The 25862-nt window shown below is 42.1% G+C and overlaps 1 protein-coding gene across 1 annotated transcript in view; it reads right to left on the reverse strand.

Annotated features, from left to right (window-relative positions):
* Nucleotides 1-25862, reverse strand: part of KCNU1 (potassium calcium-activated channel subfamily U member 1) — a 79907-nt gene that overhangs the window by 36087 nt on the left and 17958 nt on the right. Inside the window, exons 13-19 of the mRNA XM_044437387.1 lie at nt 25100-25169; nt 23533-23685; nt 19252-19364; nt 18042-18110; nt 17280-17366; nt 16114-16217; nt 12148-12256 (exon numbers count right to left, since the gene is read on the reverse strand). Coding sequence (XP_044293322.1) covers nt 12148-12256; nt 16114-16217; nt 17280-17366; nt 18042-18110; nt 19252-19364; nt 23533-23685; nt 25100-25169 — 705 coding nt within the window. The remainder of the gene's footprint in view (nt 1-12147; nt 12257-16113; nt 16218-17279; nt 17367-18041; nt 18111-19251; nt 19365-23532; nt 23686-25099; nt 25170-25862) is intronic.

Below are 25862 nucleotides of genomic sequence, written 5' to 3' on the forward strand. Positions count from 1 at the left end.
TCTCTCTCTCTCTCTCTTTTCTCTCATTGTGTGCGTATGGATGGCATCATGGTGGGCTCCCCCACTTCAAAACGTACCAGTCTTTGGGGCAGCTTTGACTAAGCAAACTAGATTTCACAAAAGCAGCCAGTGAGTTTCAAAGCAAAACACAAGCATGAGCACTTGTTGACCTCCCCATATTGTCTTATCGTCCGTTACTCTTCCACATTAGTAATGATTTCACACACATTAGGAACACACTATGAATTCCTCTTTAGCAAAGTTTGTTATTTTGATGCGATGCTTTTGGGAAACCGGTGCCTCCTCTTTCACTCCCACACTTCATTAACACGAATTAGCACTGCTTTGTGCATAACAGTTCAGACGAGTTTTTTGCTGTCTGTCAAGTGAAATGCAATATATTAACACACACGTAGAGGTGCTGTTTGTAATTGAAAATGGATGCTAGTTTATACCATTCCAACCACTGGTCTCTGAAGGCCACTGTAGACAGGTAAAGCCAAACTGGTGATAACTCCACCATATCAATCCATTTCTTTTCTCATCAGGTTGAATCCTAATGACGGATTCATTGCATTTGATTCTACCTGTGTTGCTTATTAACGCAACTACAGCAGTAAGAATCTGTACATTGATCTTTGCACAGACTGCCACTTAAGCTGGACCTTCATTTTTCTTAGAGATATGTTCAGACTAGGGATGAGGCACTGGACTCAATTTGCAATGCCAATGAACCAAATTTGCACTTTCCAAACCTGCTCATGTGTAAGATCCAGGGCATGGGCAGCAGTCCACTAAGGCTTGGATGCTGGGACCAGGGCACAGGCGCAAGGTGAAGTCCTGCAGCAAGGTCAGGAGAGGAGGCACATCCAACACTGGAGACATTCAGAAAGAAACTGGACAGCCATCTGAGTGGGGTGGTGTAAACTGGTGTTCTGCAGCAGCAGGGAGTCAGAACCATGGCCCTCAGAACTCTACTATTCTGTGATTTGTTTAACAGTCCAAGGTCAAAACAGTGAGACAATACAGTTCAGAGAAACATATACATAGTCCAAGAGCAAAGTCCAAGAATACAGTCTAAGGTCAAGCAAGCAGTCACATTCTGGAGCAGACACCTGGGAAAGCAGGGTCAGGCTGAGACAAGGATGGAACCAGGAACAAACCAGACCAGACTGGAACAGGGCAGGATTCAGGCAAGGAGATACACAAAGACAGTTGAGATACACAAAGGCAAAGACAGCTTGCTTGCTTGCTTGCTTGCATGGAAAATTCTGCTGCAACATTCAGAGATGCGTGGATTTTTCCAAGCCCCTATGTTCTGGTCTGCATACTGGTGTGGGATGGGCCAATTTATTTTTGAATGAATAGTGGATGGACCAAATTTCTTACCAAACTGTTCCAGGTAAGAGAGCTTAGAAGCAAATGGGAAGCAACCACCACCACCACCACCACCACCACAAGCTCGACAAAGGGGAAAGTGGTTGTGTGCAAGTGGCAGCAAATAATATCCGCTGACAACACTGTCATTCCTGAGGCATTCTTGAGCACCATGAAGTATTTGATCACAATTTATCAGCTAGTTAGTTAATTCAAGTATTGCATGTCTTTGGACGGGTGGGGATCTGGACAGGGTAAAAGAGTTTCCCATGTCAGGATAATCTTTGGATGTTCACATCTAACAGTGCCCAGTTGTGAGGTGACCAATGTGACCCTCCACACACACACACATACACGCTTCACAGCTAAGGAAAGAACTGCATGGTCTTGGCCTCTGAGAATGAACAACCTTGGAGATGGATTTTGGAGTCAGGAAGGGCAGGAGAAAGGGCTGCCATGGTACTGAGCATTCTGGTGGCATCTCAAAAGCCATCTATTTTGCTCTGAAGCGTGTCACTTAGCTGAAAAAGGCTAAACGTTTTGAAAGAGGGGAGGAACATGGGGGCAACCTTCAGCTCTGTGCTCCTTCCATCCTGCACAAGATATTCATAACACCCCTGAGCTCAGAGGGCAGCACCGCAGGATTTTGCTGGCGCCTTCCCTGGTATGTGGTAGGTTACATATAATGCCATGGTTCTTCAGCAGAATAAGGGTCCATCCCACATAAAAGGATGAAAATAGGTGGGGAAAGATGCAATTGTAGTTCAATGCATGGGCCACACAACATTACATTTCATTAACACAAATATATTCAGGATGTGGTTCTTTCAAAGAGGACTAATTTCCCTTTTCACAATCTGAATCCAGTATGTTATAAATCTGTACTCCTTAAAGCTTGAACCATGATATTAATCTGCTTCATACCTGTTTAACTCAAGTCCCCATCCAGCAATTAAAGAAGGGCCATTAGGATGTGATTCATGATATATGCATAATGGTTAGAATTACTGTGGTAATTAAAATATAAATTCAGCAAGCACTGCTAGGGGGTTCAGTTATTCTCTACGTCTTCAACACAAAATCAGGAGCTGACCAGATTATAAATAGACTGGTTAATACAAGTTCACAGGGCAACGCTAATTAGCCAATTCATCCTTCTTCACTTGGATTAGGCAGGTGGGTTCAGATAACTGGCTTTTCCACAGTGCCTGGTTACTTGATGGGAGGATTCCATCCAGACATTTAATATAGTCATAGGTGCACATATCCCCTATCTTTCCACACACCAAATGTGGGGAATTGCAGGCTATATCTGGGTTGTGCAAACTATACTGATGCCAGCACACAAGCACTCTCCATCTCACAGCTCATCACATGTCACATCTCACTGTCTCTCTTTTTTCTTCCTCCAGTGTGCTTCGTCCATAGCTCACAACTCGGAAAAGAAATGCACAGATCTCCCAACTAGATATAGTCTAATAGTCATGGGAACTCTCTCCATTGTCTGCAATGAATCAAAGCACATCGGATTTTGTATCCCCTTTTAGAAACAAATAACAACCAAGCTTGATGAATCCATGACATAATCATTCAGCATATCCTGTAAGACAGTTTTCTTAAGCAAGGACTTCAAATGCCACACCAGGTAGGTGGCATGACCCAAGACTTCATTCCTGAGATGGTCATTCCACCTGTTGCAACTTGAAGTAAAGCAAGATGCATAAATGACTCTCATTTTGTCTTGTGGCAAAAGAGAGAACTGAGAAATGAATAAAATTGTGGATTTGACAGTGAGAACACCATATGCAAGAAGACGTACTTACATCTGGCCCATTCTGGAATGTCTTAACAAGTTTTCTCTCCATGTGTACTCTAGCACATTCTTAAACTCAGTAATGACATAGGGTGACATGGGAATAATCAGCACTGTGCTGCACTAGCTAATTTCGTGTTGGTTGATTTCTCATCCACAAAATAGTTATAGGAAAGGCCTGCGAAGAGACTCAAGATGATAATCGTGGAGGAGGGCATTATGCTGCTGCTAACAGAATAGGCAGAGTTAGACACGATCAGTAAGATGCTGCAGATGGAAAGTGGCTCTGAGCTCACGGGGAGTCCGACTGCAGAAAAATAAAGCGTCCTTGGCAACAAGCTTCACCAAGTCAGTGCTGGACTGCAGCCCCAGATGTGTTGCACTGGATCACCCAGTATGACTCAGCCAGCCACGCTGGCTCCATGCACCTGGGAGGCACCAGCCTGGGAAAGGCTGTTCCACACAGACCATCAGAAGTCTAGGGGAAGAGTTCTGCCCAGGGTTGGGGCAACTCACCCCACATTTAATACTTCCATTTGAAAATGGGGAGCTGTTTTTCAATAAGAGTGATAATAATGCATCTCACTAGAGCTCTTCCGGTTTCTAATTGTCTGAGAATTTTAATTTAATTTTTGTTTTTCATAGAATGCCCTGTTCTGAAGGCAGTATAGAAAACCAACCAACCAACCAACCGGCAGCTGCCAATCAAATGGTGATGTAAGAGTAGTCACCCCCAAATTCCACACCCTAGCCCAGAAAATGTATATGAAGGGAGGCAGTTTAGTGGTTTTGAAAATGTGGCATAGCTTTAGCCCTGAAACACTAGCCGGTGTCTTAGATTTGTTGCTATATGATATACATAGGTATGGGGGAGCATTCAGTAATTGGCATCCTCAGTTGCCATCTGATATAGAACAGGTTTACTATCATAGTGAGAACCAGAACTATTTACCAATGCAAGCCCAATTTCAAATGCTCACATTTCCTTCTAATTCAAATGCAAACCAAACATATCAAAAGCAAAGGCAACTGCAGAAGCAAAGCCACTCTAGCAATCTCCCCACATTTGTTTTCCAACTCAGGGCATAATCATTAGCCTGTGAATGGATCCATGATGGGGAAGGACCAGATGACTGCGCAGAGAAGGAATCTGCTACCCTCCCTTAGAAGTAGAAGAAGTGGGCATCCCCTCTGTTGCAGGCTGGTTTCTTTGATCCTGAGAAAGCAGTCTCCTAGTGAGCACATTCACACTCATGAGTCAATGAAATAAACAAGGAAATTTGTGGAGCTGGAGAGACACTGAAAGGGAGTCCTTGAAGAAGAAAGAATTCAGTGGTTGTTTTTGCTTAAACTGAATGAAGTACAGTTGGACCCCTTCCTGTTAGCTTTTGGGTTGGGAAATTGCAACCTGCAGGCCATGTATAATGCTTAGCCTTATCTCTTATGGGAAGAAAGAGGGAGGGAACTCACTGTCTGCATTCTTTCGGCTTCAGCTCTATCCATCATCTGATATCACCAATCCCTGGTACTTTCCCCCTCCCAATTGATTTTACCAATGGGCCACATGCCATGTCCCAGCCCTAGATAAAGCCAAAGAGATCCCAAGGCTTGTCCTTTCCCCTTCCCTCTATTAATATTTAGCAACAAGGATTTTTGAGATTGACTATCAAATCAAGTCAGCCCATGAGATGTTGGTGCTACATCTGAGTGAACCAGCCCTGTGTGTAGAACAGAAACTATGACAAAATAAAGAACTTGGAATGTCAGCTAATGAATGAAAATAAAATAATATGCTTGGAGCAAAGGCACACACAAGTCATTCTGGTATGTATCAGATAAATGTACCAGTGGCTCATGAAGTCATGTGAACTGTACTGCAAAAGGGATTCTGTGATTTGCTGGGCAGGTTTCCTCATTCATCTAGAAAGAAAAAGTGGGAGGGAATGTTCCTGATGGGCCAGGTGCTGCCTTCTGGCTTGTTTAGCTTGAAAGAAGGATTTTCCTCTAGGAAAATAATAACACAGGCAGCTAGAATTTCCCAGAAGCCCCACTGTGGGGTAAAAGCCAGGTGAGGTCAGAAGTTAAAAACCACCCTGTCCAAGCTGACAAAAAATGGCGGGGAGCTTTTTTTAAAAAATAGAACAACACATTCACCCACCCCTGCCTGTCTCCCTTTTCTGGAGAGCAGAGTTTTACACTTGTCCTTCACACAAATAACCCGAGGGTGGGAATTATTCAGAAAGCTCATGTTTGACACCCCATCTGTTCATTTCTGACAGCGATATATAATGTAAAGCTATAAAAACTTGAAAAATAATGCAACATAAAAAGGGATTGACTCGGCTCCAAGAGGCCATAAACGGTAACAAATACCACTGTGTGATTTATTTTGTGCTGTAATCTTTACAGTAAGTCATCTTTCAGACATTTCCTTGTGACAGGTTTTAATAATATTAATGCCCAGAGCAATCCAAATCATCGCCAATAGACATATTTATCAAGCTGCCAATCCAAGTAAATGAAATTCTATAAGCAATAATGTAACATGTTAAAAGGGAGCTAATAAAACAAGTCAGCGGAGAAATATTACTTCAAAGAATTCTCCTCTCTCTCTCTCTCTTTCTAATCTGTCCCTGAATGTTATACAGCCAACATGCAAATCTTTTTTCCCCTTTCATGATTTATCACTCCAAAAATATCAGTGACCTTTTGGCAGACTCCTGCATAGCCTCTCCTATGCATTCATAAAGAGTGCAATGCATCCTGCCAGATTAAGCGAATGCAGAAGTCCTTGTATTATTGTATTCCCTCCACCCACACACATCCCGACCCAACTTGCCTTTGGACCAGAATGTAATGGATAGCATCAAAGAGTACGATCTTAAGTCTTGAAGATTTATGAAAAAGCTCGATGTGCCATATTGCACCTCAGCTACTCAACAGGTATCTATGAGCAATTATCCAGATGTTAGATAATTTTCAATTAAGCAGGAACACAAATCGGTATGTGCTTTTTTCTTTACACCATGATTTGTCTTTCCTCTAACTCATGCTTGACATGGTTAGAAGATTCAGGTACAAAAATAAAAGGAACCATAGGAGAGAAACCAGCATGTGTTGCTGGACCCGATTTCTTTCTGCTGTTATGTATCAAATGGCACCTCCACAGCTACATTTGAACACGTAACAGCAATGAAATACAAGCCCTGATGGCTTCAGCCAAAAGGGGTCAGCTAAATGCAGAACAGGTGTGCCACACAGCCGAAGAAAGTGTGGACTTCCTTGTTCCTCCAAAAGAGAAGATTTTTTAAAAATCTGAAATTCTAAGAAAGATGTTATGCTATTTAATTCATCCCACATGTTAAGAGTAACCAGCCTTCTTCCTACCTAATATTCAGTTTTGTAATGTATACAAAAGTAGAGCTATAATCTAGTTCTTTTAGGGCATTATCAAAGTCTGTCTAGTAACATAGCATCCCCACATTTCTGCCTTTTACAATTTCCTTTTTTTTTGTAAATGAAACCGTGCCTGGGGTAAGAAAATGTCTCAAAATATGAAAAGGAATAATTCTGCGGGTGCTTTTATATCCCAAACAAAAGGCCTCAATGACACAAAGGATAGTTAAATATAACTTACTCTTTCTTGAAAGCCAAGGTTCTGAGCTAAAACTTCCAGAAAACAGAATTAAAATCCATTGGAAGAAAGCTCATCATCATCATCATCATTTTATGGTGGTTTAAACTCTATAGACCAAACTATTGTTAGGAAGAGTGAAGGTAATAGCATAGTCTCAAGAACTATGCATTTTTAAATTGTCTGTACAAGCTAAAAACAGCAAGCCCATTTCATGCCTATTGAAACCTCCTGGGAGATACATTCAGGCAGAACAAAGATTGTCTTGCCTGAGTCACTCTTCTCTGGGGTTAAAAATGACCCCTTTTGCGATCAGTGCTAGTTCTCATATTGATGCAGAAGGCTAAACTGCTTTCATGATGTAGGAAAGAAGTATCCAGCCTCAGATCACTCACTTTCCTCATGCTTGGGCTTCCTTTATATTAATCTGTCACAAACAATAGTCAGAAGTCAAACTTGAATGCTTTGTCTTTACTTCATTCACATACCACAGCCAGGACAACCCACCAGTTCTCCTGGTACTTTAAAGCAAAACATAATTGCAGACTCCATCAGTTTAAACTGATGATATCTGAGCTAGCTGTGACTCACCAAGTAAGAGCTTTGGATTATGAATGAAAATGCTGACCCAGTATGCAGCTGATATGAAAAAGGCAAATTCCATGTTAGGTATCATTAAGAAAGCAATTGAAAATAAAGCTGCCAAGATCATATTACCCTTCTACAAATCTCTGGTGCAACCCACACTTAGCAAAATGAGTACAGTTCTTGTCATTGTACCTGAAAAAGAGGGTAGTGTTGAGCTGGAGGCAAGAAAAATCATCAAGGGGCTGAATGGAGAAACTCCACTATGAGGAAATATTAAACATTGGAGCATTTATAGCTTGGAGAAATGGCATGTGAGGGGAGCCAGGTACAGGTATACAAAATTATACATGGTGTGGGGGAAAGGAGATTTTTTTTTTTTTTTTTTTGCTCTTTGATAATGGTAGAATCCAGGGTCATTCTATGAATCTGACTGTTAGGAGATCCAGGACAGAATGAAATACTTTCGTGATCCAGGCCACCAAAATACCAGATGAAAAGAATAGCACTATTCCACCTCCACTACATCACCTTCACCATCACCATCACCGTCGCCAAGGTAAACTCCAAGGTAAACCATCCCATCTTGAAGGCCTCTAGTGTGAAAGAGCCCACCATCTCCCTAGGTCATTGCTTCCATTGTCCTACTGCTCTAACAGTCAGGATCACCCCGCCCCCCAGTATCGAGCCAGCTTATGACTTCCTGTAGTTCGAGACTGTTATTCCATGTCCATCTGGGATGATAAAAAATAATAAATAAATAAAAATCCTGTTCTTCCTCCTCATGACAGTCTTTCAAGAACTTGAAGTATCCTCTCATGTCTCCCCTCAGTCTTCTCTTCCGAAGACTAAATATGCCTGCTTCTTTTCATCTCTCCTCATATGGCTGGGTTATGGGAAATCGTGTGGGCTTGGTTCTTCACAAGATGGGAAAAGGGTGGGTGCAATGTACTAAATAAATAAGAAGGCCATGAATGGCAATGAATGGTGATGGGCTTTTGGCATCCCTCCTGATCCCTGGGGGAAGCAAGGAATACTCAAAAATACTTCTATTAAGAACATTGTTGAGAGGCAGAAAAGAGAACTCACATTTTCCTCTGCAGGAAAGTTTAAAAAATGAATTGAATTCATGTTTTTTCCCCTCAGCCCTGCCCCCTCAAAATGTCATGAGTTCTCAGCATGTGTGGCCATTGGTCATCCTGAGATGAGCCGAAGGGAGATGACATCAAAGACCTCTGGGGAAGGCTCTTTTAAAGTGTAGCGAAGAAATGTGTTGCAGTAGTCGGAGTGATGACTTAGGAACAGAACGGCCCAAGTTCAAAGCCTTGCTCATCCATGATGCTCACAGGGCAACAGGAGGTCATATTTTAGTCTAACCAAGGCTGTTATAAGGATGGAGAAGTGGGGTCAGTGAGAGAAATAATGGTTGAGTTCAATAAAAGCAACAAAAAGGAACTCTGGATTTCCCAGGTCACTCAAGTGCTACCAGTCCTCTCTGAAAGCTAAAAGTCCTGTGGGATCCCCACAAGGAAAAGACCATTCTTAGTAGATAGAGCTAGGACAACACTCACTAGAGTAATCTCCTTCACAGCCATTCGATGGTGGGAGTTAACTTCAAGGTCCAAGGAAGAATGACTTCCCTCTGTGTTTCCCCTCCTCTTGTGAGGGCTATAGAACATCTGACAATGAAAATCCTCTCCCCTTTCAAGTTAAACAGCTGCAAAGATTTCAGCAGTATCTGTAATCCCCAAGGTGTAATCCCACAGTATGGAAACTCGCTTCTCTTAAATACCTCCCTCTGGCATAATTGACTTTTCATGCACATTTTAATAATGATATTTCAGCAAGTTGAGAGAAGACCTCCCCCCACCCTTTCTTCTTCAAATTATGTTATGGCCAAAGGGAGGAGGGGAAAGACACTGTCATAAACTTAATGATAATTTCCCTTCTGAATGAGTTAACACAGTGGGGTGTGCGTGTATGTGCAAATGCACACACATGCACACACGTGTGTATGAGGGTTTATTTGCATGCCACTGCAAGATGTATTTGGATGGCCACCCAAGTACTTACCATAGCGAGTACAATCACATATTGGCCACCTTGATATTTAATGATAGTTAATTATGATCTAATTAACTGTAGAAATGTGCCCATATAATAGTTGTATATTTTGCCTCTTGAGACAAACAGTTAACTTTGTGGGGGTGGTGAAAGGTGACTCTCAGCTGGGAAATCATCCCACCTTCTTCCTCCAGCAGCACCATGGTCACCAGTTTGATCTGCCCATGGCTGCATATGCCTTTGTGGGGTGATGGGGGAGACCCACTTGAAATCTGCTCACAGAACTTTCCATGTTGTTGGCCTGTGTTTATGGGCAGTGGAGTCCAGTAGAGGCTTGTGAAGATCTCACACCCTGTGGACTGTGCCCCTCATTTCTCTTGCATGCTTTAGAATCCTGAAAAATAACCTACACCATCCTGGGGTCCTAATTGAAGTTAGAATCTGCCTTGACTTCTAGGGTGCAATAATATTACACAGAGTAGTAAACTTTACTTACCTTAACTCTTCAGTTCCTTTGAGTGTTACAGATTATGCAAGTTTTCCTCAAGAACTGCTCCCCTATGTTAATGTGTGTAGGATTACATCCTCCACCTCCAGTCCTAATCCCCAATTGTATTTAGGATTGCAGCAATTGATGTCATCTCCCCCGCCCCTCCCCGTGAGGCAAGGAACACGATTTTCAATTTGTTGAAATCTGTAAAACTATGAAGGTACTCACAAAGCAGACACAACAACAATAACCATAGTTTACAGAGTGCTAGACTAGCACAAGAGAGACCCAGGTTCAACTCCAACACAACCATACAAGGTCATTGGGTGTAGGAATATACAAGAATCCTGTTGCTTTTTGCAAATCAGGCTAACATGTCCCATTCAGAATCCTAGGCATGCATGTGAGCTGAAGTATAAGCCTCAGGAATGCTCACAATTTCCCAAACTTGTGATAGTGTTCAGAAGTGTGCACTTGCACAAGTGTGCCTTTTCCTCTCCCTTCAGTATGTGTTTTCATGCTTCAGCTTACATATTGTTTATATTTAAACTGGAACTCAATAGCACAGCCTTTAAATTATGGTACACCTGGTCCATGTCAGGCCCTTAACTAGAAGAAAGTTGGTCACCCTGAGCAGATGCCTTAGGGGATGTTTTTATTCCACTTCAGTTCCCCATATTTGTGGGAAACATATGTTGTGGTGAGTAACACACATGCAACAGGGTACAAGATCATGTGCTACAGTGTAATAAAGGTGTGATCAATATGGGGACCTGAGTATTCAGGGCTCTAAAATTGTTCATCATAGTGAGGACTGGGAAAGTTCTGCCCCTTTCAGGACTGAACCATGCTTTGTCGGCGTAGCCCTTACTGGAGGGGAAAAAGAAGAATTATGGTGGTTCTTCCTTGTCTCCTTGAAACCCTAATCCTGAATAGGACTCTGTGAGAATTCCATTTGGAGGGTGAACATGTAATGGATTTTACAGCTTTGGCCCTAATAGATTTGATTCTGTTTCTCCTGACCATGTTGATATGATCTTCAATCAATCAATCAATCAATCAATCAATCAAATATGCATATTTTGTTCCGGTTTTGTTGTTGTTGCTAATTTGCACAAATCAAATTTGCATGCACATCTTGAAATTTGTGCAAATGGACCATTCTTCTAAAAATCCCAGTTTCTTTGCAAGTGAGAAGATTCAGCTGTTTGATATTTGTAGTCTTGCCTCATCCGTTTTCTTGTATGCTTTTGGCTATAAGTTAAAGAACCCAAGTGGAGTAGGTAATATAAAAGAAACTTATAAAGTGAAATTGCATATAGGCTAATTTGCAAAAGTTGCAAGGCACAGGGAGAAAATGGTAGGAGGAGGAATCAATTTGTGCAATTCAGAAGCAAGTCAGGAAAAAAAAAGGAGACACCATTAATGCATAAAGAGCACCAGACTATGTACTGCACAGATTTAGGAAAGCAAATGGAAGGGAACTTTGCACAAATTTAAAGGTTTCTCATTTACTCCCTTTCTGTCCATTTGATTTATGCAAAATGATTCCTACTTGTCTCATTATTACTTTTTGCCATGGTCGTTCTTGCCATGCATAAACTATCCCATAAGCAGCCTTGCTTTGTCAATGTCCTTATGGTTTACCTTGTCCACTGTAGTGTGTCCCTTCACAGCTAAAAGGAAAAGTTTTCCAAGGCTAAGTCAGGATAAAATCAAAATGAATTTTATTGGGAGCCATAGGAAAATAAAATCTCCAGGCTCCCTTCAGGAAATGATCTTCCTAAACATGCTCACGAGTGTCTGAACTAGTTAAAAATGATGTCCGAAAGACCTGTCATGTCTCTGGCTGGACTGCTTTACTTATTAGTTGTCCACATCCTTTGCCTGAAGCGGAGGAGGGACTGGTTGATGGAGATATGTGGTGGCAGCTAGGTCTTGAACCCTGGGCCTGAATGTATTAATCTGGCCATTGATCATGATATACCATAGAATTTCCACATTTTCCCCTTCACTCATGATAAGCTCTTCCAGTCACATCCAGTCACTTCTGCTATAAGATATTAAAGTACCCAAGGGCTTTCAAAGAAAGAAGCAGAGCTGCACTTCTTCTATTTGCTTCCTACCCAAATGATCCAAACCAGGATATGCTTTGTATTATTTGTAGCACTCTGTCTATCTTACCTTTCACTTTCTGCAGACAGATTTGAGAGAGGGGGAATCCCAAGGGTTCGTGAACTTGCCGGATATTGATCTGGGAGGCTCAGAAAGTCTTGCAAAGCTTTAAACTTCCCTGGAATTAAAAATAAAATATCAAATGAAGCAAAGGGAAATCTTCTTTTCCTTGCTCATTTGCCCACACGCAATAGCCTGGAGTGAGCTGGAGGTACGTTGATGTCCTCTGCATTCGAGCAAGCAATTCCACGAGGCTGCTCATGGTGGCAGCCAAGTTAAGTGAAGTGTCACTGTTCAGCCACACAGATTGCCTCAGATTGGTATCGGAGCTGGCACTGACACATTGCAGCTTCCCACCTGTCCTCCTCCTCACCACCACCAAAATTGTTCTTACTGGTTTTCTCACTGACTCTGCTTTGGACCAAAGGAGATGCATGAGTAAATGATGGTGCTGGTGAGTAAGAGAAGCAGGAGCTAGCCCTTGCTCACTGCTCCTTGTCTTTCTGTCTGGAAAGCAAGCAGGCGGCCACTGTGGTGAGGATGAGCAGGAGCACCCTCAGGTCATGGTGAACATGATGGGGCCATCAATGGGTGGAGCCACTGAGAAGGGGCATCCATACTTCAGTGATGCAGGACATGCTTGCATGCAAAAGGCGCTAGGTTAAGCCTCTGGCATCTCCAACCTGAGCTGCATGAGACACATCTAACATCCTGGAAATTCAACGGTGGTCACTGTGGACCCGAGAAGAGTTGGATGGTGCTTGGTTCTGTGGGTGCCAGTTGATAGGCTGCATCAGGTATAACCAGCATAGCCAACAGCAAGGGATGGTCGCAGTCTACCATCTTCATTCCCTAACCCTGATGTAGACCATTTCAGGCTAGGTGGACCAATGGTCTGATTCTACATGAGGCAATTCACTGTGTTTCTTTGCCTGAGCTCACCATTGCAAAACTCCATCCACGTATTAGAAAATTATGCAACAATATTAAAGCGGTTAACTAACATCTATAGGGATGGGCAAATGAGTGATGTTTGAGATCAGCGGGATTCTCCAACATATTGCTATTTATTCCCAATTCCTGTTCCTGTTTGCGATCATTTATTTGTTTTGTGCGAATTGGAAACTTGTGCAAATCAGACGGCAACTATATGGGAGGTTTGCAGAAATCTTCCCAGGGTTTATTCCACTCTCCAGCCGAACATGCTTCATGCAACTGTTTTTTAAAAGTGCCCTGGAAACTAAGTGTGTGTGCATGTGCCTTCTTTTATTGTTATTCACACAATGGGGATGGAAGGGCTGCACTGAATTCTCATGAATTCGAAAATAATTCTTGGACTAAAGCCTGCAACTCCCCAAATTTTTGCAAATTGAGGAATTTGTGCAAACTTCTTCTATGGACTGAAGTAGGGCTGATTCAATGTAGTGAGGGGATTTGCACTAATTAGCCTGGGATTTGGAATGACACAAATGTAAGCATGCATTTGACAATTTGCCAGTTTTTTCAGTGAAGGCAGCCTGCTCTCACATCCAGGCCTTTGAATGGGACATGCTCACATGTTTTATGAGCAAAAGTGAAATTCCCATCTCCATTAATCCCTTCAAAATGCCTCCCAAGTGATCTGTCTTATTATTCAAATAAGATAAGATAAGAATGGACTGATAAGGAAATATTTAAACTGCCACAACACATACAAAAGTAGCCAATGACTACCCAGGCAACAATTATTGGCACCCACCCAATAAACTATATTTCTCCAATATTTCTTGGGTCGCTTTAGACAGTATGGTAAAACAACCACCCCCATCCAGCCAACATTCCCCCCCTCCCAAAAAAAGGATAACCATTTGAAAGCACTCCACAACCCTTGATCAGCAGCCTCGTGGAAATATGCCTCCATGCATCCCATGTAGCCCAGTATTTTGCAGATATTCTGTGCTTAGTATTTATCATGTCATATTTGGAATATCCATATGTAGCCATGGAACTTGCTGCCCCAAGATGCTTACAGCGAATATGGATCGTTTTGTAAATGAATTATACAAATGATTGGAGGAAAAGGCAATCAAGAATCATAGAATAGTAGAGCTGGAAGGGGCCTGGAGGCCATTGGGTCCAGCCCCCTGCTGGTGCAGGACACCAAGGCTCATCGTCCTCCATCTTATGGTGGGGTGCGATGCACTCATGCCCTCGGTGCAGTCTGACCTGTAGCAGACTGGCTGCTGAACTAGAGCGGCACATCATGTTTGTCGGTTGTTATGACTTTGAGCCACATTCTGCATAAAGCATGGGGTTTTTGTGTTATGCTGTTTAACCACAGATTGGTATAAACAAGCTTGTAGTGTGAACACTAGGAAGAAATAATCACAATGATGTTCTTCAGAAGACTGTTCTGATATCTCTCAGGAATATGATATGCCAACAAGCCCATGCGTGTGCGGTTCTGTGACATCATGATGGGATGTGAGCTTCTGTTATTTACAAAGGAGTCTAGCAGCTAAGTTAGCAGTGGGGCTTGCCTGCCATCTGCTGTTCAAAGGAGAGATGAAGATACATTTCAAAATGAACTCTTGAAAAGAGTAAGGGTAGAAATTACAGCCCAAACTGCAAGGTGAGATTTTTATGCGATGAAGTCGTCCTCTCCTACAACTTCAGGTGGCATGGGAGACAGATGTCCCTATTAACAGGGGTCATACGGGCAGCACACTCATTCTTATCCTCACTTAGGTAGCTGGTGAAGTAGGTTAGCAGGAGAGAAAGAGAGGAAATCCATTCCCTTTCCTAATAACCCTCAAGAGGGAAAAATATCATTGCCTATCAAATCAAATGAGAATGGCTGAAAATACCATGCGGGACTTTTCCAGCACATCACTGGCTCTAATCAGTGTCATTCAGGCATATTGGTGTTTACTGGCTAATCACCCTCACAGACATCAGTAGCTTGCTTAGGTGTGGATTACCTGTCAGAAACTTCATGCTCACCTGATACTGACTGATGCACCCCTTGGCTCTACTGCTACCACCTGATATAACAGGAATTTCACCACTCCCCAACACCTATCATTGGTGTTGAGATTGTGCGGGGGGGGGGGATTACCTGAGTTTCAAGATGCTTCACCAACCTGTGATATTTATGTAAGTGCTACATGTGTTGTAGTCCCAATTCTGGCACAGAACATGTCAAATCAGTGAAGCTCTTATTATAACAAATCCAAAATTGGGAGAAAAATGGGAAGCAAAAAGGCTTCATTAAGAATAGCAACATTTGTCAATGCTAGTGGGAAGCACTGTTCAGATTCCCACAGGTGCATATTCGAGTTGGTCAGACGAATCTAGCCTGCTAGATTCAAGATGAAGGGCTTAGGTTGCAACTATGGAGGCTTATGTTATAGCTCAGGCCTTATTGACCAATGCGTGCAGCTCCAACTCATGCACCAGGAACAAGGCCTGCTGAATGATCCCAGTGCAGATGCATGAAGCCACATTCTTGACTCCTTAAGTAAGCATTTGGAGACTCCTGAATAATGCATTTTGGTTGTGGCATAGCTGCTTAGTCAAAGAAAGCTCACGTCAAAGAAATGAGAAAGAAATGTCAAAGAAAGCTCATGCCGCAAAAGCTGTAAATGGAATCCGTAATGTTTCGCAAGACATTTGTTTTTGCTGCAAGGGGCTCTCACGGTTTCCTCACGGGAACTACAGTCTATGCATACATCACTCATAAAGGGTATTTTCAGTAGTATCACTATAAAATTCCTTTTGCCACGCATGTTAACATTGCTAATGCTCCGGCCTGTGATATCACACACATCTAAGACTATGGAACTGCTGAGATCTTTTCTCTGTACTTCAGCCACACTCATAAATCATCCCTCATCAATGCTCACTAGGTTAACAAATGCTGTGCAAAATACTAGCTGTGTAATCCATGTCTGACCATATGCAGTTATGCCACTCTAAAATAAAGTGCAAGATTACCAGAAACCGAAAATGTTCTTCGCGCATTCGCTTTGCAACGGCACTTCCCAATTTGGTCTGGATTTTTGATGTCACTGTGGCACTGCTTACAATAATAACGAGCCCTGGGCAACAAAAGCAAGGGGAAATGATGTAATTAAATTTAACTTTTTAAAAAACGGATTAAAATAGGGGGCACAGCAATTCTGTGGGGTCTGGTGACTTGTGTTAAGCAGCGGAAGGCCCAGTACTTTCAAATCATTAAATTTCTCTTGCCAGAGCAGCAGATGTGTGTTTGAACCATCAGGTTGTTGCCTCCACTATTCCTCCTGCGGACATGTATACACATACATTAATTTGCACTTTCATACACCCCTGTGTCCTTTTTGTCTTCTTTCAGTCAAGTCCAAAGTCCACCCTACCACTCTCTGGAGAGGGAGTACGAGTGCATGCGTTATGATGGGGTGTGCGTCTATGGAAGGCATCTATGGGGCACAGCTGGGACAATGGTGCCAAATTATGAATGTGTCTGTGCAAACACATGTGCATTATATGAGGGTAAGTGACATTAAAGCAGGGGTAGGCAATTGCTTTGCTTGGTGGACTTATTTGGCAATTTGAAAAACTATCCTGGCTGCCATGGGGGAATTGTAAAGGACAGATAATCCACTCCAAAAGAATGAATATGAAGCAGAGGTGCTCAGGCCCCAGCACGGTAAACAGCACAAGAATCAAAGCATGAGCAGGATTTTATTGCATCACCATTACAGAGGCCAGCAGGAAAAGGTGGTGGTGCAGTTTAGGTGTGTGGAATGTCAGGGGGTGGAAGGGGTGGCAGCATTGGCACCCATAGGGATTATGTTTCCAGCCCTGCATTAGGACAACTAGAGTAGAGAAAATGATGATCTTCCTTCTCATCACCCCCTACTCCAGCACACACACACTCTGACCATAATAATTACTTTGGAGTCAAAAGAGTAATCATTTGTATAACTCTTCCTCTGACATTTCTAATATCTCTTCTTTCTCTTCTCTTTTTTGGGGGTGGTTGGTTGGTGAAACCTGCATCCACAGACCTATGTTGTCACAGACATAGGTGACAACCCTATGCCTGAAATCCACTCTAAAGGTGAAGCATTTGGAATGGAATTCAAATATTTGATCTGGAATGTAAATAATTAAGCTACCTTCTGAGTTCCTTCGTGGATTTGGCAATGAAAAAGCCCATTGTGTTGGAATGGAGTTGGATCATGGAAGTTGGGTTGATGAGGATACTGTGGTCAAAGAGAAAAGCAAAACAAAAAGTTATTTCAAACTCCCTTAATGCCCTGCCCAAACTCACCCACCCAGATATCAATTCCTTGTAGAAAACAGGTGGTGATGGAGTGGGCTGATGGTCTGAGTAAGAAAGAGGAGAAGATGAGGTTATTCCACCCCCCCCCACCCCTAGAGCACTGCTTCCCCAAGTTAAATAACCCAAATTCCCAATCTTGGTAAGTTAATTGTCTTCGAAAAGCAAGTACTGGGGTGGAGATGGGGGCATATGTGGTGTGTTAACTTAAAAATAAGGTTGGATCCAGCCTCAGTTATGCTTATAGTGGACTGATTGTGCAGATTTTTAAAGTTATTGGTAATTCCCCTGCCATATCAAGACACAAGGTACATGACACAGCACCCCCTCCAACCCTTTCTTCTGATATTCTCCTTTAGGAGTTTCTTTGCTTGGAAATACAATCCAACTGTGACCAAGAGAACAAACATAACTGGATTCCACATTCCAATGGTAACTGGGAAGTCCTGGATGAAAGCTCTGATGAATTGCTCCACACAGAGGTGAGCCATTTTCTGAAGCAGATGATTTAATTCCAACCAAAAGATTTAAGGGCAAGTGTGCTATTATCGTCATTAACCCCTGCTACACAGAAGTGCTCAACAACATTGTCGATCACCTATTTCCATGAACGCTAGATCGAAATTCAATAGCAAGCAGTATGAGATTCAGCTTCACAAAGCACAACCTAAGAAAAGAGAGGAATATCTGTTAAAAAAAGGAAACACACAAATAAACAGAAAGGGAATGTTTCTGTTGTTGAAAATTAAAGAGTCCTTAGTTCTACTGGAACCTCTGTGTCCAAATGGCTTAACATATTGTAATATAATTGTTATGCTATTGTGGGGGGAAATGGGATAAGCCAGGCCTGTACAGATTGGATGGGCTCCACCTGAACCAGAATGGAACCAGACTGCCAGCAGCTAACATTAAAAAGGTGGCAGAGCAGTTTTAAAACTGAACTCTGCTTGGGGAAAGCCAACAGGAGCTTGGAAGCAGCCAGTCTGGGTCAAATCATCCCTAGTGGATGAAGGGGAAGACGTTTCAGATTGCTCAAGTGAATAAGTAGGTAAGGGTTAGGGTTAGGGTTAGGGTTTGCCTCCAACAAAGGCAGTTTTTAAGAATGAGGGACTTCAAGTATCCACACATTGACTGAAAAACGCATGTTCCAGGTCTGATAGAGAGGTTAAATTTCTGGATGTCACAAATGATTGTGCCCTAGAGTGGTTATTCATGAAACCAAGCAGTGGGAAGACAAACTTGGATTTAGTCTAAGTGGACTAGTGCTTGCTCAGGACATATTAAAGTTGTAAATGTTAAGTCATTGGGTAACAGTTTAATATATTTGTATATTCAGCCCCCAGGAGGCGGTCCTGAGCCCATCCTGCTTGAGGGAGCCTGTGGGCAGCTGGTTTGCCACTGCGTATGGAGCACTGGCTTTTCATATGTTCTTATGGTTGTGCTGCCCCAATTCTGCATTTTCTCCACCCACTTTTGTACTTTTGCGTGATTAATTTTGAGTTCAGTTCCAGAAAATCAAAACAAAGCAGAGCAAAACAAATACAGTCTGTCAGTCTGTGGAATCCAGATGACTCAGAAATGGCAGCGTTCTATGGAATCTGCAGGTCAAATTGACAGAAATATGTGATCATTTGAATCTATTATTGATTATCTGATATCCCTAGGGGTACTCGGCCTTGGAGTACTATACCTGGACCAACATCTGTCCCGGGCAAGGTCATCTGGCTAAATGGGGGTACATGTACAATTGACAGAGGCTGGATTGACTAGGCGCTATAGAATAGGCTGGTGGGACAGAGATTACCTACCAGCAAACATCTTTGAAAGACATGTCAACAAAAGTGTTGGAAAGAAGCTGAGTCATCACTTTATATTCCTGGCCTTTTACTTCTTCTTGGTGCTTATGTAAAGTTTTCACTTTCTGTAAAAAAATATTACGATTTCAGCCCCCTACAGAATCAGGCAGTAGATTCTGCTAGAACTGGGAGCCCCAGTGGTTCATGTGTTTGCAACCATCTTGGAACGACCGCTTCCAAACTCGATGTGATGGGAGCCTAGATATGTCCCAACTACACAGACATTAAGCAGCAGGATCCAATATTAATAAGGATGTGGGATGCAGAACCCAGCTCCATGTGCCTCCTTGCAACATGCGCACCAAGTGCGTGCTTCTCTGCCAGGTGGCTCTACTACTGAGGTGAAGGAAGAAAGTACTTGGGGGAGTTAAACTGCAGGCCAGGGAAAGGCTTTTGATATTTCCCTCGATTCATTGTTTTTGGTGTTTAGTGCATGCCTCTATGTGCTTTCTGCATGTTCATAGACATCATGTTTGACATTCAGAATCAATCTGTCTGTCACATCAGGTCTGAACCTCAGAGACATTCATTACTGGTAAGAGACCAGGCTGTCTTTTATTACTTCCTGTTCAAGCCAAATTGAGGAAAAGCTCTCTGTGTTGTACTCATTCTGGATTGCTTCAGCCATAAGCTTTGAGTCACTGGTGATCTGAACTGCTACTATTTCTGTAACCACTTGAAACATGCTTCCTGGATTCAGTTATTTAGCTGGTCAAAGAAAGTATTTGAATCTTGCACACTGATTTTCATTCTTTTTCATGCCTAGTTGAGCCTCTCAAAATTTGTTGCCCTATTTGGGAACAGAGGAATATGGTGGTGGCCTGGTTCTATTTCACCAAAGGTCTCCAGAAGGAGGGGGGATACTCCAAGAACTTCTCAGGGTGGGGCTCACCAGTAGCGGTGGCAGTGGTACAATTTCTGTCTTCCTCCTCAATGTTTATTGCTTTGTTAGTGTTTATTGATGTTGGTCAGCATTTAGCCTTTTCCGAATGACTCATAGGCATGATAGCTCCAGAATGTTGTTGGGAGGTGAGACATGGTAGCTGTCTCAGATAGTGGAGAATATTGGCCGAAATTTGAGCAAAATGGCCTGCATTTTGTGTTGGATGAGATCAATTAAATTTTAAAAAATCTCTGAACTTTTCTCAGAAAATAAGTCTTAGAAATTTTGGCTCAAACAAATTATAGCCATTGGTTTGTCACTTGCTGCTCTTTTCCTAGGTGGCTACATACCATTTTACAACTGTCAACAACAGCAATATCATAATAATTTTACATTTATATCCTGTCTTTATCCTTTTTAAGGAACCCAAAGCAGCTTACCTGTTGCATTTTATCCACATAGCCACAACCTACCTGTGAGGTAGGTTGGGCTGAGAGCCAGTGATTGGCCAAAAGTCACCCAGTGAGCTTCATGACCAATGAGAATAGACCTCCCAGATTCCCTGTCCTGCATTCTAACCACAATACCACACTGGTGAGATGTAATCCTATCATACATCCAGAAAAGCTAGATTTCTAGTTGTTTTATCAAATCAGTTCAAAGACCAGATGGGAATGAACAAACATTGAACAGCAAGAGATAGTCTTGATGCCTTTCATGTTCCACAGTATAAGGAAAACTTTGATGAAAGCAAAGATTGGTCAAAAGTTCTGGCCAGCAAGTCCCATCTACTTTAGCCAACATAGCCAATAGGGAGGGATTATGAGAGTTGTAGGACAAGCTGCAATAAAGAATACAATTCATTGCAGAAGGCCCAAAATGCAAATAATTCTGAGGATGAAAATAGAATTTAAAAACACTTTAAATGCTTAACATCTTTGTTGCAATGCTATAGTTCATTTTATTTATTTAGGTTACTAATCTAGTCTAATAACCATTTATCTTGCAATAAATCCCACTGGACTCAATGGGACTTACTTTTGAGTAAATATGTCTAGTACTGCAGTTTAACCTCCCTATCTATAAAATCACCCCATGCAGAAAGAAAGAACATTATCAATCAGGCAATGATCATAAAATCGGTGAAGATGTCAAATAGCAAAGACAAATCAAACAATTTTAAAAAGAAATGGCAAGGAATCAATGCAATTCTGACATATGTATCCAGTAGACAAAAGCTAGTAAGATTCTTTAAAATGGCTTTCAAAGTCCACTTAAAGGAACTGAGCTCCCAGTTCTGAAAAGTGGTTTCACTCAGGGATGCCAGGACTAGGAAAATAATTTAGGGAACTCATAAGGTTCTCCTCAGAGGAAATATTTGCTTTATAAATCCTCCCAATTCTCCTCTGGCTTGGAGTTTGAGAAGAATTGCCAGCTTCCCATCACTTTCTCACCAAGCATCTTGTGTGTGAATGTGTGAATAAGTGTGTGTGTGTGTGTTTATGTGTTTTGGGTGAATGATGTTGGGTTCCAATTGATGAGGAGAAGGTGTCCTTTCCAAGGTCTCAATTAACAACAATGTTGCCTTGATGATTTGTCAGCCGGTGAAAAGAGAGGGCAGAAAGAGCAAAGCCCAGGGAAAAGAGTATTGATGCAGCAACCAAGGAATATGCCTCTTCTTGTTGCAAATACAGTTCAGAAACCACACCTTGTGCCAAGTGTGACAGTCAGATGAAAACCCAAAGAGGAGGGTAGCCCCTGAATAAGGAATGATTTCCCCACTGAAGCCCACCTGGTGCCATATTGATGCTTCTAAGTGTTTACTAACTCCGAATATCATATGGGGGAGAGGGGTATTCTTAGCTGTTTTGGGCAGGTTTATCATCAACATAAGTTGCTAAACTCTGGTTTTAAATTTTAGTGTAGTTTTATGAATTTGTAACTGCTATTGATATGTTATATTGCATGTTATTTACCATTGCACATCTCCCAGAGAGTTTTGGCTATTGAGTGGTACAAAAATAGCAGAGAGAGAGAGAGAGAGAGAGAGAGAGAGAGAGAGAGAGAGAGAGAGTTTTCTCCAGACAAGGCTGTGGTTTGAGAGTCCTTTTGGGACTTTTGACTCCATACACGTAGGGGGCAATGTTCACTACCAAAAGATTTTACCTTCTCTCATGTCTCTTCTGTGATGCAATGGATAAAACTGTTGAAACAGAGTATGCAAGATTCAAAAACAACTCCTGAGCTGAACATAAAAGATCAATGGGGTAATATGGTCTCTCTTTCTCCCCCCCCCCCCCCAGGTTCATACTGAGGATAAATGAGAGAAGAAATGTGAAGTACTTGGTACACTGGGAAATACAATGGAAATGAACAGCAATATAATGTCTGTGCAACAGCTAATTACTAATTCCTTAAAGTCATTAACAGCATGTGTGTTTAACTCTCCTGCGGATGTAGTTGAAATTAATTAGGTTAAATTAAAATATTCTCTCACTTCCACTGGTAATAGATGGTGTCTGTGTGTTTATTTCTTGCACTACTGAGGTTGCTTTTAGGACAACAATCCTTGGCTCAAATACTGGCATTTTTGGTATGCCCTGTTGGCTCTCATTGATGCAGCAGAAGCCAAGAGTGACTGTACTTTTCTTCCATTCTCTCATAGAAGAAAAAAATCAGTCTCTCTTATGGCTGGAACTGAAAGAAACACTTTTGGACATGCTCTTGAGCATCATCAAAATATTGCCCTGGTCCGGGGCTAGGAGGGTTCGGTTCCCCTGGATTTTTGGATCCTTATTTATTTATTTATTTGGAGTTTTTGTATGCTGTCCCAGTCGCATAAGCCTCAGGACAGCTTCCAACATAATAAATAAACAGCATATAAATAATACATATAAAATCCTCCCTCCCTCCCTCCCTCCACAATGGAATGCCCCCAGATACCCGATTTCTCCCCATTGTGAGGCTGCAATTTCAGGCTTGTAGAGGAAGCCACCACTGAGACGAGGAGAAGCCAAAGAGAGGGTTCTAGTATCAGAAAAAGCAAATTAAAATTGCAACCTTGTGGTTCTTTCTGCAGCATTGGAGGGAAGTTTCTATAAACTCTGACAAGCAGGGATTACAGACCTGTTATCTAGCTATGAGCAGAAAAGAATCTGGTTAAAGAAACAATCTGTATCATAGCAGAAATTCGGATGCTTCCTTCTGAAATGTCTTCTTTCTGGTTTCAACTCTGAATGCAACCTGATTATATCTTTAATGGTAATCAGATGGAATAGCTGTATTAACAACCCTCCAGTAATGGAGATGTTAAATTAACAGCCTATAAAAAAGGAGAAACATGAAATTACCTGAATGCCCTCTCGAATAAACAAGCTGGTCAATATTGTGGTCAGACCTGGTACCACACAACTCTGAGCTATCAACCCAAGTTTGAGTTCAGAAAAGCAAATGATACTGTCTCCTTTCCTCCAGTCCCAGTTGGGAAGCTTTGGTAGGTACACCTATTTGGTGAGACAAGAGGGAAAGATATAAAAACATGAGACATTGTAGAACAGTTCCACCATATAGCCAGCTGGGATGACTGGACTTCCCCAGAAGTCTACAAGGCTGATTCTGGATAATTGCACATTGTTTCAGGATTCTGATATGTTTATGTATGAGGCAGAGGTGATTCAGTATCATTCCACTTTGTGATTCCTAGGCTGCTTGATTTTGTACCATCACAGGCAAGGAAATGCACTTGGTCTAAGCAATGAGGAAGTCTCGGATAACTGACTTGCGCTATGACTTTCTGATAGTACTGTTGCTGTTCAGGATTCCGGCTTGCCAGTCACATCTTCCTTCAAGTTGCTCCATCCTATTTCTCCACCTGGCTTTCCTCCCATAACATAACTCATAACATATTCAATTCTAAGGGCTGTATATGGGGTGGCCAGGGATCAATTCTTTAGTGGCCATCATTTCTTTTATTTTTGTGTTTCGGAAATGTTGGGGTTTCCCTGACAGCACCTTCCTCTGATTCTCATTTAAAAAGCGTCCTTCCATGTCTCTCACCACTCATCTCCTGATGTTGCTCTTTGAGGAGAAAGTGATTCCAACGTTTATGAGTTGCCCACTCATGGAATGAGATGTTCCTACTAGAGATATACTGAAGCAAAGAAATTGAGATCATTTGAGTTGTCCACTTCCAATCTGATTTCTCTCCTGCTTCCAATCCATTGATAAGAAGTGGGCTGAGTTGTTTTTGTTTTCAGGTGGACTTCCATTTCTGAGATGGACCACAGACTGTGAATTGTTGAATCCCTAATGACATTAGTGCAAATAAGCATTCAGATCCCATGGGGGTCTGGTGCAATTTATGCAAAATTAGCTTATTTGTGCCAAACGAAATTTGCACAGAATTGGCTACTTCTGCAGCTACTGTGCTAAAACCATGGCGACTCTCAGGTGTTTGCCAGAACACATTCCATTGGTGGTATATATGTGTGTACACAAATGCTTCAATTGCAATCTGCCTTGGAGTGGAAGTCCGTGAGCTGCTTGACTGTTGCCATAGTAAACCAGTACTAGCAGAGGACTAATGAACCAGAACCCAGCTGACCAAATCATGAACATCCATTGAATTTTCATCCCACAGTCGGAATCCTCTCACATCCTTTTTTCCCACTTCCACCTTCCCATGTCAGCAACGTGTCTACTCAGTGAATATCCTCCCGCTTGTTAGGTGCCTAGCAGAATATCTGGGAACATGTGTGGGGAGCTTTTGTAGGAAAAAGGAACCAGTGAAAATGGATAACTCTTCCATGAGCTGAAATCCCTTCTATTCACACAATGATGTTTTTAGATCAAAGTCTTAAAATTAAAATCCCACTAACGTCTATCCAACAATAAAGAAAGAACAACAACAAATCCCACCTTGTTGGAAGACTGGATGATCTGTATTATGACTCTGGTGTGTGGATAATGATTCTTGATGGACAGTACCCTGCATAACACATAATGCTATTGAGTAATGCTAATTTTGTGACCAGAAAAATACAAGAGATTAACAATGGTCGCTGCTCAAAGTGGCCAAAAGCATATTGGGTAAAATAACCTTGAGCTCAACAAAGAGGGAAACAGTACCCTCTCATTGTCCTCTCCTAAAAGAATTAAGACAGAAATCCTTGCATTTTTTTTCCAACCATTTAAAAGGCATCCAAAAGGAATTAATAATACTCTGCAAAGCACATGGCTGCTGCATCTTCAGTTCCCAATCTGTCCTGACATAAATGAGCATTCATTTTGACAACCGAGGCACCGCTTGCATCAAGCTGCAGCAGAAGTTACAGAGAGCTAAAGAGGACATATGTACTCCATAGGGTTTGGTCAATCTGCCAAGTCGGACGGAATCACTGTTTTTTCCACTGCCAAACTAATTCTGCATTGGGTCCACATTTTTCCCTCTGCCTGGAAATCTGCATTTTTTTCTTCTGTGCATGTATCATTTGCACACAGCACTGGCACTACACATGTTGCCAACTGGTACAAAGAAGGTTCCCCTCCCATTGACTGGATTGGATTTTTCTTCAGCATTGGGGATTGGGCAGTATCCTCTACCACACCTGAATGTTAGGGGGCACAGGACAGGTTCCTTGACCCACAGCTACCAGTGAAAGCCTTATCTTGTGTGAAAACA

Source organism: Varanus komodoensis, unplaced genomic scaffold (genome assembly GCF_004798865.1).
Source record: "Varanus komodoensis strain SLA01 unplaced genomic scaffold, ASM479886v1 scaffold30, whole genome shotgun sequence".
Classification (NCBI taxonomy): domain Eukaryota; kingdom Metazoa; phylum Chordata; class Lepidosauria; order Squamata; family Varanidae; genus Varanus; species Varanus komodoensis.